The sequence below is a fragment of the Budorcas taxicolor genome, chromosome 13, assembly GCF_023091745.1.
Source record: "Budorcas taxicolor isolate Tak-1 chromosome 13, Takin1.1, whole genome shotgun sequence".
In the NCBI taxonomy this organism is placed as follows: domain Eukaryota; kingdom Metazoa; phylum Chordata; class Mammalia; order Artiodactyla; family Bovidae; genus Budorcas; species Budorcas taxicolor.
Window position 1 is genome coordinate 81020795 of NC_068922.1, and position 13859 is coordinate 81034653.

At 50.6% G+C, this 13859-nt stretch overlaps 1 protein-coding gene across 1 annotated transcript; it reads right to left on the reverse strand.

Annotated features, from left to right (window-relative positions):
- Positions 1 to 1190: 1190 nt before the first annotated feature.
- ZNF217 (zinc finger protein 217) lies at positions 1191 to 13623 on the reverse strand. Its single transcript, XM_052650467.1, has 8 exons — positions 13512 to 13623; positions 10209 to 11373; positions 9790 to 10151; positions 6808 to 6924; positions 4605 to 5948; positions 4125 to 4215; positions 3306 to 3484; positions 1191 to 1471 (listed from the first exon to the last, which is right to left on the reverse strand). The coding sequence occupies exons 1-7, from the start codon at positions 13621 to 13623 to the stop codon at positions 3328 to 3330; spliced, it is 3348 nt and encodes a 1115-aa protein (XP_052506427.1). The 3' UTR covers positions 1191 to 1471; positions 3306 to 3327.
- Positions 13624 to 13859: the final 236 nt, after the last annotated feature.

Below are 13859 nucleotides of genomic sequence, written 5' to 3' on the forward strand. Positions count from 1 at the left end.
AGAGGTCTCCCTTCTTATCTGGGAGTTAAGACTTTTTCCATCAAGTCAGCGTCGTGTTGCATAATGAGAACAAACGAACAAAAAATCAGGATTCTTTGAGGACATTACCCTTGTTCTAATGGAGAAGGGCAAGGCAAGAAAAATTAACAGTGCAAATTTATTTCTGAAACAGTTTTCTTAATAAAGTGTGTTGTGGTCACTAAACCTAGGTGCTGCTGAAAACACTCAGCCATGGGCAGTGGATTAAGGGAACAGAAGTATAATAAAACATTTAGTAAGCCAGCTGGTGGCTAGTCTCTCTTTAAAACCCAAATTGTCATGTACACTGAGAAAATGGTGCTGCCTCCAAACCACCAAAAATAGGAAGACAACTGGGGTCTCAAGACCAGTGATGTCCCCGGAGCACCAGGAGCCTCAGTGAGCACTCCTGCACAATTCACGTGTCTGTAATTAACCTGAGTGTGTCCACAGTCAACCCAAAGCGACGCGCCAGACACACCAAGACTACCAGAGGCAAACCTAAAATTTACCCCTCAACTTTCATTTAAAAACTGCTTCCAATATGTGTAATTCACATGTATAATTTAGCCTTTATATTTTTATATAACTAATTCAGGCAAACGCCAGAATTTTCCAACAAAAATGATTCATTGGATAGAAAACTAAGTAACTCCACAAATAATTTGGTATGTTTACTGAGTGTGTGGCTGGCCTAGAGGAAATGCTTCTCTACAGATACACACACTTAAAACTCGCCCTGCCAATCCCCCGAGAAGAGGATTCCATGGGTCTGGGTCTGCCTCAGACGACCTTCCAAAATTTGCAATAGAAGGGCACCAACTACAGAAAGGCTGGTCTTGGTACGTGCAGCACATATCCATTCATAGAGGGTTGATGTTTCCGTTAACAATTCCATTAAGACAATAGACAGTGGAGGATTTAACATAATACAAATCATTGAGATTAAAAAAAAAAACCGTACATTTTAGATGAAAGAGGACAAATAGCAGAAAAAGCTCCAAGTGATGAGCAACATTAGAGGAAAAGAATACACACAGTATTTAAACAAGCAGGTTTACAACATATATTTACAAATTTTTTACCTGAGGTGCAAGCGTTATATACTTTCTCCCCACCCCACCCCCCAACCCAAATGATTTCTTTTCAGCAGCGCTCAAGTATGCAAAAAAAAAAAAAAAACTCCATTTCTTATTTGGTCAATTCTAAAAATCATATTTTTCGGGGCAAAACAGATGATGTCCAGTCTCCATTTGTGTACAACCCAACTCTTCCAACTATAGTTTTTATTGCTATTTGGTACGAAAGTTAACTTTACAAAACCGTAGTGTTCCTTTATGTGTTATATACACAGTACAATCACAGCTTATTTCAGTAGCTTTTCAACATTTGCTTTTTCAAAGGATGAACTAATTTAATTTCATGGAGAGTACACATTTATATCCATCAAGACCTAAGGGGGAAAAAAGAAGTTTAAGACATGATTAGAATAAAACTAAATACAGTTTACAAAAGTTTTTTAAAAGTGTAACAAATACACAGAACTGAAAAGGTCTAGAAATGCAATGAGTTCCATTTAAGCTTAAATTTTTAACCAAGTCTCAGGAGTCTGAATAAATAAGCTGCACCATTTAGGATATGCTCACGTACAATGAACAGTGATTTAATGAAGATGACTGAACCAACAAGAATTTACATCAGATACAGGTGTCAAGTCAGCTGCCTCCTATAGGAAACTCTGGAAATTTATACCTAACAAAAGGAAAATATATGGCACAGACCACAGGTATTTAAGACAAGACTGAATAGAATAACCTCCTCCATGAGAAGGACACGGCACAAAACACGTGTAACACTGTTTGGCCAACATCTATGGAGTTTTACAGCTGAAATTCCCAGCCCTGGGCCAGGCACCACCTCAGCACTGCTCAGGGTGGAAGTCAGGGACAGAGGTCAGGTGGGCATAAAGGTATGAACCACAGCGCAGAGGGAACATGAACAGCGGAGGCCCAGCTCCCCGCAAACATGCTACAGAAATACGTGAGCTTAAGCACCAGAACAAGGTCGTTTGGCCAGCAGGGTGTGGAAAGGATGTTCCAGAGTAGAGAGAAAGGCAAGCAGAGAAGCCCAGAGGCGGGAGCTGGTCACATACACGACAGTCCCCACTTGCCGCTACACACAGTGCAAACAACCACCCATAAATCGTGTTTATGTTTCAAGGCAGAGTGGATCTAATCCCATTTCTGCGATGATGCCAGCCGCATACCACTGGCATCACCTGAGCGGGAAAGGATGCAGACAGACAGGCCCATGTGCCCCAGGGAAAACCGCAAGGAGAGACTCTGCCCTGGTCCACGTGTCTCTCTCTCTGAATCCAGATCTAGCAGGCGCTGGGTCAAGAGTCTGCTCCGCGAGGATATGGTAGTGATTAGCAGAACGAGAGCTGTCTGAGAAGGGATGAAATCTGTCCATGAGCCCCAGTCTTTCCAGTCACTTTATTGTTAACTCTCACACAGATGCCATGCCCTCTGCCCAAACTTGGAAGTAACTAAACCAACATGTGCACAACTCCAAGAGCACCACCTGAAGCTTCTGGGTAGCCACCACTAGATACACCTGCCGTGTGAACCAGAAAGTCAAAATAAACCTCCTTGCTCTGTCCCGCTGCTCCTCCTGCTAAGGGTTTATAAAGGTTTTGAACAAGCACTTAAACTGGAGGGGTGGGGCCCAGGCCCTGGATTTTGCAGACCTAGGACCAAAAAACAGCGGAAGGTGCTGGGCAAGTTACATAAGCCAAGTCTCAGTCTCCACATCTGTAAAGGGGGCACAGAGTCTCCTAACTCAGGAATCAGCAAACTTTTCCTTTAACTGGCTAGACAGCTCTCGGCTTTGCAGACCATGAAGCCCCTGTCACAATGATCCGTTTCTGCTTTTGTGGCCCCAGGAAGCCACAGACGATCTAAAGGAGAGGAAGTGGCTGTGTCCCAATAAAACTTTATTAACAAAAACTGACGGCAGGCAGTTGGCCTAAGGCTCTAAGAAGGACTAAACTAGCTCATGATGATAAACAATTCATTCAACCCCTAGCGTGAAATAAACCCTCACTAACGTTCAGTTGCTTCTGCTACTTTACCATGATCACCACTGATACCCAGATACCCTGGGGGCTCTGCTTTAAAAACACTTCAAAATCCAAGTTAAAAGCAATTTTACTTTGTGATGTTATACTGGGTAAGTTAGATGGTTTGTTTTCAATTAGGTAAAATCAATACAGTGTATGTGCTCACCTTTCATCCCCAAAATAGGAAGTCAAGTTTTTTTGTCATTTGGTCGATAATGTGCGTTCCCCATAAAATTCTCATAGTTTCTCTTTTGTAGCATGCTGCTAGATAAGTGTTGATAGGATACAGGCCTTTTTCCTGATTGGAGAAAAAAAAAAAAGCGTAAACGGGCATTTAGAATTAAGCTCAACAATGCGTGGGTTGTCAGAAGTCAATCTTCAAAATTCCTGATAAAGTGACCAGAACACATATGATCCATATGTATTATAAAGTTAGCTACAAGGTAAAATGTTAATTGCCAGGAAGACATTTCTTAGCTTAGAATTTTAAAGTCACTAAATGGTAAAATTATCTAAGTGCTACTAAAAATTAAAAGCCAAAATGGCAACATATTTTAAGCCTTTGTGTATCATGAACCAAAACTGTGTGGAGGAGGGGGAAAAAAGACTGATTTACTTGCAACACACAGTCTTTTCTCTTCAAGTGAAAGACACAGTTATGACTCATGTCCATTTTAAATGCAGAGTGGGGGTAAAGGGACACTTCTAATGAAAAGGCTGCAGAGATTATTTTTTTCATCAAAATTTTTATAAAAGTCACTGGACTGTGTGAAAGCGAGTGTTTTCTAATTAGCTATCCCCCGATCAACTGACATCAAGCCATCTTTGATAGACTGTCACCACCCAGAATCTTTCATTTCAAATTAATACAAACGGGGATGTTTAAAATGGATGCGTCCCTTTGGGCGCAGAAACCTGCAGAGCTTATCATCAGGAAAGGCACTGCGGTTTCACCGAGCAGGACAGGTCCCCACACCTGTCTCACCTACTCTCACAGACTCGGGTGTGTGCTAGACACGTCCGATGCAGCAAGGGCTGTAAAACCGCCTCTGCGGGGACAAGGACCTTCAAGGTACCTGTGGGCATCGGGGGAGCAACACGGGGAAGACTGCGCTTTAACACTCACTTCAGGCTGAGCCCTGGCCAAAACCGGCAGCGCGGTTCCCTAGGTCTGGACACCAAAGGGACCCAGCAGCCTGGGAAGGGCCTGGCGCGCCCGCAGAGCGCTTGCGAGGGGCCCCGAGCCCGCTGTACGGGCGCCCGACCCGCGCTGATCACAGGGGCGGGCAGGCTGCGCGCCCTGCAATGCACGCGGGCTAGGCGTCAAGGACACCTGACTCGGCACTGCAAGGGGGAACAGCCCCTGGGCCCCGCTGCCCTCGGCCCAGCCCAGGAGGAGCTGCAAAGGGGGCCGCTGCGCCAGGGCCCTCCCCCTGCCCCCCTAGGGGCCCCCGAGGACGCCCACCTTCCAGAGCGGCGGCGGCAGCGGGCGCGCAGGGGAGCAGCGCGGCGAAGGCGGGCGCGGGCGCGGGGCGCGGGCGCGCGGGCGGCGCGCAGGGGCACTCGGGCGGCAGCAGGGACGCCAGCCCGCGCACCACGCGGTACTGCGGCAGCTCGGGCGGCCGGCGGCACGGCGCGCAGGGCGGCTCCGGCGCGACCCGCGGCCGCTTGGGCAGCGGCTCCCCCGGCTCGGCGCCACCGCGGCCGCACGCGTAGTCCCGCGCGGGCGCCCAGGGGCCGTCGTTCCTGGCGGGGTCGGCGGCGGGCTGCGGCTCCGGCCGCCGCGCCTTCTCCAGGCCGGCCTTGCAGGGCGGGGCTTCGGGCGGCGTGCGGGCAGGACCGGGCCCCGGAACCCCGAGGCCGGGCGGTGGCAGCGGGCGCAGCGCCTTGAGGTTGCTGGGGGCTAAAGTGCTGTCGGCGCCCGCGGGCGGCGGGGCTCTGCTGGGCCCCTGGGCGCCGGGTGCGGGCCGCTCGGCCGGCGCGGGCTTGGGTTGCGCCGGGGCGGCGGGCCGCGGCTTGGGCCTGAAGGCACCGGGCAGCGGGGGCACGTCCTTGCCCAGCAAGGCGGGCGGGCAGCCCGTCCGCCGGCTGCGCAGCGCAGCCCTGCCCCGGCAGCTCTTGTGCGCGTCCGGGTGGTACTTGTGCTCCAGCCTCTGGTGCATCGTCAGCACCTCCGGGTAGAAGGTCTTGAAGGTGCAGAACGGGCAGGTGCTGCTGGCGGTCACGCTCCTGCCCAGAGGCGCCCCCGCGCCCCCGTGCGGGGCGCCGAGGGACAGGTTTAGCGGCTTCTCCTGGCAGCCTGCGTCGGCCGCCCGCTTCTCCCGGGGCCCGAGCTGCGCGTGGCGGGCTGCCGTGGCCGCCTCGGTCCTGCACACCAGGGGGCTGGCCTGAGGGTCCGCGGGCAGCCTCTTCTTCAAGGCGTCCAAGTAAGCGGGGCCCGGGGCCTTGCTCGGCTTCTCGGCATCGTCATCCACTGCATCCCCGCTGAAATCCTGAGGTTCCCTGTGCACTGCCGCCAGCAGGGCGCCGCCCAGGACGCTCTGCGAGGCGGGGGCCATCCCCTTCAGTTGCTTTGCGGGTGGGCTGCCTTTAACATCTTTGGCACCGTCGAAACATCTTTTCAAATTTTTGGTTTGCGCGCTGTCGGCGGTTAGGAGTGCATCCTCCGCCTCCTGGGGTCTCCCGTCGCTCTTGCCGTCCGCGGCAGCATCCGTCTGCTTGTCCTTGTGGTGTCTCTCCAGGTGATACCGCAAGGAGGTCTTCTGCGCTGCAGCGTAGTCACAGAATTCACATTTGTATGGTTTTTCACCTAAAATGAAAAGTGTCACTTTACTACACACGCTTATGAAAAGCATCAACACACGACAGAGAGCAGATTCTTCCCTCTTCCCTTGTCTGTGAATCTTCTCATCCAGAAGCTCTCATGAGTCGTGGGGTTATGACTCTTTCTACCCCAAATATTTGAAAATGTGAACATGTGTCTTCCATTTAAAAATTTAAAAGCACACCTTGAAATGATCTCATTTAATCTTCATAACAGCCCTATGCGAGGGAATATTATCCCATCTTTACAGCTAAGAAAATGAGAGCGCAGAAAAGTTATTCTGCCTATGGCTGCACAGCCAATGAGTAGAAGAGATGCAAATTCGAGTCCACATGGCCTCCCAAACCATTATGCTACAGCTGCTTCCACAACCTAAAGAAAAGATGACTGAGAATTCTGCGGTGGTTCAGTGGTCAGGGCTTCAAGCTCTCAGTGCCAAGATCATGGTTTTAATCACCTGCTGGGGGAACTAAGATTCCCCAAGCCAGGCAGAGTGCCAGAAAGTAACAGTTATAAACATAAACCAAAGATGATTAAGTATTATTAATTTCATCCTAAAACATAATAAAGCTGTGACATTTAAAAGTATTAGAGATTTCAATAAGATAGGAGTGAGGATAAAGGAATCAGACATTAAACAAGAGACCAGCTTCACAAGAAAACAGCTGAAGTTACAATGAGACTAAAGGAAGCAAGGCGACAGCTGCAGATCAACAGGCTACAGGTCTGCTCCTAAGCTGCCCTGAGCGTCCAGAAGAGCGTCTGGACAACAGCAAAAGCCAGACACAGGGCTCCATCGCAATCCTCAGATACATGCAGTGAACAAGCGTAAGGGGTGCCTTACCTGTATGCGTTCTGAGATGAATATTGAGGTAATAATTTGAACGGAAAAACTTTCCACAATAACTACATTCTCTTGAGGATGTAAGATGCTTCATTTTCCCTCCATCATCATTTTTATCTTAAAACAGAAACAAAATATTCATGTAAGAAGATAGCTCAAGGATATGAACAGAGCAAGCTGACTTAAAGATTCTTGGTAGAACATTTCTGGAAAATCTGAAATAACTTTTATATTAGGCATTGGCTAAAAACAGCCAAGTGCTGCTTTGAGGCTGTGTGCAGCATTAAAGCCTGTGTGCAACAGTTTTGTTTTGTGAGCACAGCAGAGTTCACTGTTGACGATTCCCTTCTTCATGGCCAGTTACCACTAGAGGGCAGCAGGCACAACTTAATCTTTAAAAGTTTGGCCCTGGGCAAACACCTAGGAAAGTTTGTCAAAATTCAGCAAAGCAGATTTTGGAAAGCAGATCATATTTTTCACAAGTGCTCACATGGGCAACCTTGACGAATCACAATCTGTACCCCTCTGTCCACAATCAGGACAGTGGAGCAGACACAGGTCCCCTGAGGCAGGCCCAGGCGCTACAGTCACACCCCAGCTTGTCCAGCAGGACCCTGAGCTCCGCGTGAACCTCCTGTCACCGCTGGTCACATCACACCCATCAGTGTGGCTGAAGCGGAAGACGGGGCATCTGTAAATTCACCATAACTCATCCTTTTGCCTGGAAACCCTGGAATTTCCAACTGAAGGGCCTCTACCTGGCTCTGTCCACATTCTGAAGTCTAGATTACAGACTTCACTGATTTTAAAAAGCAGCTTATAAGACGCCTCGGTGAGCTCCCAGGTACCATAAAGACGGGAGTAAAGAGAGAATTCCCCAATGGTCCAGCAGTCAGAACTCCACACTATCATGGCCCAAGGACCAGGTTCAATTCCTGATGGGGGAACTAGAATCCCACAAGCCTTGGGGCATGACTTAAAAACAAGAGAGACAGGATCACATAACTTCTGTCACCCCTGAACTTCCGTGAAGACAGTATGATGCTGCTGCTGCTAAGTCACTTTAGTCGTGTCTGACTCTGTGCGACCCCATGGACCACAGCCCACCAGGCTCCTCTGTCCACGGGGTGTTCCAGGCAAAGAGTACTGGAGGGGGTTGCCATTGCCTTCTCCAGAAGACAGTATAGCCACCTCCAAATACTGGAAGATAGCAGAAACAACCTTTGGTCTAAAAAGGTGTCACGACGACTTAAAAAATCAACTTACGTGAATCACTATTATTAATCCAGTTTATAAAAGTTGAAAACAATAAACCATTTACTTTGCTTTTTGATCGTGAAAGTAAATCTAAAGAAAGCCAGGCTCGCAGTAGATCACAGTGAGGTAAGTCTAGACCAGAAGGCCCGTCACAGTGTGGGTTCAGGGGACCCAACCCCTCACAGAGCGCCCAGCTCTTCCTCTGACACTCACACCCAGCTCACCAAGACTTTAGCTGAGCTTGCATGTCACAGCAGTTTACTACTTCCAGCTGTGCGTCGGGATTTATGGTGCGCTGCGTCACATCCAGAGTTACGAAATGCCTTTGCTCCAACACAAAGGGTGTGAAATGTCCTGTCTGCCTGGTTCCTGCTTCTCTCTAGCTTCACCAGTGACTCTGTCGTGCTGTCCTTTATAAAGGACTTTTATAAATAGGCAGCTGAAATCATCCTTGGGAGGTGGAAGATAAGGGTTGATGAACCAATTGTGTAAACAGGGTAATCGGGCAAAGAAAGGTTAAGCAAGACGTAACCAGACCCAACGCAAGTCTTGGTGCTCCCAGCTATTATGGGCCATCCTAGCCGCCCACAGACAGGGCCCAGGTTTTCCACTCGGTCCCGCCCACGGGCAAACGCGACCGTCCACTCGGTCCTGCCCACGCCACCCACGGGCAAGCGCGACCACCCACTCACAGCGCTCGGGCACCGGGGCGTCTCTTTCATCACAAGCAGCAAAGCACTGCCGCTGTTCCTAAGGAACCGCTTGGAAGACTGGAAGGCTATGTTTAAAGTCACTTTTATGATGTCATCAAGACATCTAATGCATTTTCTAGATGTCTAAACCTGAAGATTATAAGCATGCCAAGTGCTACGTTTCCTGTCTCCAAGGAAACTCAAAACACGCTGAATATTTGCTACGAAAACTACCACCCTCAGCCCCATCGTGTGATCAGGACAGAAACTGGGCACCGGCTTGAGAGAAGACGTATTATCTGGTCACGTTCCCACTGGGTCTCTTAAGAGACATCAACACACAGCCAACTCACCACACGAGACGCCAGCGTATGTTTAAACCGAGACCACCTCTGTAAAGGACACTATTTTCCTAGGACTGACTCCTGTTCTCATCACTCCCCGGCTGACCTGGCATGGGTTTATCAGCTGAGCTCCAGCAGCAGAATCCTCTAGTCAATAAAAGATTACTATAAGGAGAGAAAAGCTGCGTGAAGAGGGGCGAGACCTGAAGCACAAGTGGGACACTCTGCCCTGGACGGTGCCCCCTGGACCGGAGAGACCCACCAACAGGCCCTTGGCGACGGCCTCCGTTTCCTCTAAGTGCCATAAGAACGCCAGAATTGTGACTGAACAGATGAGATCTTTCAATGAACTTTGATGTGTTCACTCCCTGCTGGAGTGACTGAGTTAACAGCAGCACCCCAGGCCTCTGCCCCGCTGTGACGCAGCACACGCGCCAGGTGAGCTAACGTGGGGCCTCTGTTAGCAAAACATGACATCGCATCCCTCAGAGCAGGAAGAAACCGCGACAGGCCTTTTAAGGCCACCCTACTATTACAGAAAGGAGACGAAGGCCCTGAGAGCTTAGGGACTTTTACAACAGGGTGAGACCGGGAGCCAAGACCCAGACCCGCCCTCAGTGGGCCGTGTCCTCCCTGCAGGACCAGACGGGGGGCAGGGGGCGGGGGGCAGGGGGCGGGGGGCAGCTCACCCAGGTGCAACCCGTCTGGGAGCCCGTCCTCGGAGCCATCTTCGGACCCAGCCTCCCGGTCCAGGGCCCCGCTGTCCTCCAGGGTGGGCGGCAGCTCCGGGGAGCATGTCCTGGGCTGCCTGCCGTCCGTGGCAGCGGCGGGGGGCGAGCCGGCGTCGGCCCTGCGCTCCTTCTTGTGCACACGCGAGTGCAACACCAGCTGGTGGTAGGTCCGGAAGGCTTTGCCACACTCGGCACAGTGCGTCGGCTTCTCCTTACTACTGGCCAACTTGGGGTCCGCGTCCACAGAAGGCACTTCGCCGTGGGGGTGTCTGGACTTCTCCTTGTCTTGGGAGAGGCCGGGGCAACCGCTTTTACTCGTCCTGGGCTTTCCAGAGCCTTCCGGCTGGCTCTTGCTGCCACTCCAGATCTCCCCCGGCTCCTCCTTGTCGGAGCACGACTCGTCGTTGTCGGTGCTGCCCTCCTGGCCCGGCTGCTGCTGCTCCTTCACCTCTCGGCACACGGCCACCTTGCCCTTGGTGGCCAGCTGCCAGGCCTGGTAGGTGGTGAACGGGTCCAGCTGAGGTATCCACTTGGCCGGCTTCTTGGCGATCTCGGCAGGGGACGCGGGTCTCAGGTTCAGGAACTGCAGCAGCTCCGCCCCCGGCGACGGCATGCCTTCCTGCGGGGCTTCGGTCTGCGGGCCACGGGGCCCGGAAGCAGCTTCTTTGGTGTGCATCTTCCGGTGATCGATGAGACTCTCTTTATTTGGAAACAGAAAGCCGCAGACCATGCAGATCTTGTACGGCGAGGAGACGCCCTCGGCCGCGGGCTCCTGCACCACCTCGTTGATGGTCGCCGGGCTCTCCAGGCCGGGCTGCAGCCTGCTCTTCGCCCCCGACTTGCCCGTGTGCGTCCGCATGTGATTCTTCAGAAACCAGGGCTCCTTGAACCGCCGGCCGCACATGTGACACCCGTACGTGAACGAGTCTTTGTGCTTCTTCATGTGGACCTCGACGTCGAAAGCCACGCGGAACGTTTGCCCGCACACTTCACAGCTCAGCTCTTCGCTCTCCTTGCAGCTCTTGTCCTTGGGAGGCTCGCTGCACACCTGAACTTTATCCAGAGGACTGAGATACTCCGCTTCGACGCGCAGGACGGCAGGCTCACAGAGGATGGGCCGGTGCTGCAGCAGGACGTGTTTGCTGAGGTCCTCGGAGCGCGTGAAGGTCTGGCTGCAGAACATGCAGTCCAGGGGCATGTACCCCTCCATCTGGACGATGCTCTTCTCCTGCGCGGCTCGGAAGGGGACCGCGGCGGCCCCTTTGATCGTCATGGCGTCATCAAGCTCCATTTGGGTGCCCAGGGAATTGCCGATCACTTCGGGTCCATCCATATACACCAAGAGGGATTGGGTTGGCATGTTTCCTGTCTCCTGAGGATTGTATATAAAATTAGAATCTGCTTGAGGAATCTCTGGAGTTGGAATAAGGCCACTTGTCAAAGACTTGTCACTCACGCACCCAGTAGCCCGAGGCTTCAAAACTAGACCAAATATTTGTTGTAAAAATTCAAAAGAAAGTGTGTATTCCTCTACTGTCGTGTCTCCGCAAGTCCAGGAAGCTCAGTCACAACGCCGATCCCTGGCTCTCTCTAGGACCAGGCAGAGAGACTCCCCGGTGGCGGACGCAGAGCCGAGTCAGCGCTAAGCATGAGTTCTGTCTTCACCGAGCGGCTGATTCTGCTGAGCAAGAAGTCACTTCCAGCAACCTGGAGACAAGGGCTTTCCAAAACCTGGAGGAGAAAAAAAAAGGTGAAAAAGGTGGGCTCCAGTCAGGAAGGAGAGAAGCGGGCCGATGGCTCACAGTGGCCTTCCCCACGAGGCAGAGAAGAGACCCGATTCAGTGGCTTCCCTTTTAGCGAATAGTGCTCTGTACAGAGCATCCTGCTACGCATGCTCATTACTTAGACCATTAGTGTTTTATCCAGTAGCCCTTAACAAACCACAAGTGCACAGTTACACTGGTGCCTCAATGATTTAAATAAAAAATGTCAAGTTTCAGAACAGAAATGATCAAATTCAGCTTAATATGTTTTAACTGCCACTAAAGTACATGATGTATACCCTTACAAACAATCCCTACAAGTCTACAGACTTCTAAAAGAAAAAAAAAAAAAACAATGAAAGCACCTGAGGCAAAATCTTAAAAGCCAGAGTTTCATACTTTTAGACAAATACACAAGAAATGCAAATGGCCTAAAAGCACACTGGTGGATTACACATAACCTAAATCACCAAGAAAAGCACTGAAAAATAGGAACCTTTCCTAAAATCCCCATTCAAGAAACACATTTTAGAACAGTTTCTCATCCTGGCCACGCAGAACCTTGATATATTTTGAACCACTGGACACCATGCCCCTCATTCCACTGCCCAAACCCATTTGCTTTTAACAACCTTCTGCCTTCAGTGGGCTCTGGGGTAAGACTTCCTTGCCCGGACTACAAATAAGGAAATACAGACAAAAAGCTGCTTCATGAATGCACACATTTTAAATAAGATCCTCAACACGGCTGGCAGAACATTGCTTAGGCTTCCATCAGAAAACAGGCCTTCTCATTTCCAATCCACCTTTCACGTATGTGTTGGCCAGGTGCAAAATGGATGACCTGACTGAACTGCAGGCTCTGAGGTGGGAGCAAATCTTCACACTTGCAGAAGGATTAACCTGTGAAGCCAACACCCTCCACCTTCAAGGTGAGCAGTTTTCACACAGTCAACAGGTAACACACACACAGTTTTCACATCGTCAACAGGTCACACACACAGTTTTCACAGTTAACAGGTCACACACACAGTTTTCACATAGTCAACAGGTCACACACACACATTTTTCAGTCAACAGGTCACACACACACAACAGGTCACACACAGTTTTCACATAGTCAACAGGTCACACACACACATACACAACAGGTCACAGTTTTCACATAGTCAACAGGTCACACACACACACAACAGGTCACACACACAGTTTTCACAGTCAACAGGACACACACACACACAACAGGTCACACAGTTTTCAGTCAACAGGACACACACACACACCCCACACCCCCCCCCCCTTCCTTTCCTTCTCTCCACTTCCTCAAAGAGCAGGAGCCAGTGGGCTCAGAACAGGAGGAAACATTTCTTCCCCTTCTTCACACCCGGAAAAAGAAAATCCTCCTACTCCCTGTTATCTTTTGGTTAGGAGTAAACTAGGTCTTCAACGTTAAGCTTTTCTGCATAAGCCTGCAGATCAAAGTTTAGGGTAAAGAGAATGGACTGAAGTGTTCTATCTTTAGTTTCTTGGCCTTTTGTCGCACTCACAATGGAGGAGAAATACACAGACTGGGCTGCCAGCTGCTGGGCAGCACAGAACACTCCAGGGGCCCGAGTTCCAGTCCTGGCTGAGTTGCAGCCTTGGAGCTGTCACCACCGCACACACCCGTCTTCCTCTGTCCACTCACTGCGGGTGGTTCAATCACAGGACCCTTTGCAGAGTTCAAAACATCCATGGTCCTGGGGTTAGACACGCTTCATGGGTAGACGTGACTCTGTGATCATGCTGGTCAAGATGTGAGACGATTATTTGGATTTGCTGAGTGGCCCTTTAGGTCCCCGTGTAGTCATTTGCCCCTTCAGCGAACACTTACTGAATGCGAGTGTCCCAGGTAAAACTGCAACTGGAGAGACTAACAGCGCACACTGTGGAAAAGCAGCTCTCGAGCCCTGGCGGCGCTCTTCCCTGGCCGACAGCTGAGTGAGAACGAGCGCGGTGACTTGAGGAGGGCACAGCTGCAGGGATCCATCTCGATCTGAGTAAAGCCTGCCTTCAAGACCCTTTCTACATTTGGTGCCAAAATGCCCTTCTTATAAAATCAAAGAGTGGCGATAGGAAAGGGTTTGGGGGTTGGTTTTTTTTTTTAATGTCCTGATTTGACAAAAATCAAAGCCCTGCATGTCAGACCTCAACTTTTTTTTTAAGAAATCTGACAATAATCTGACATTTGTCAGCTTTGGGGAACTCCACGTTTCTGTAAATAAT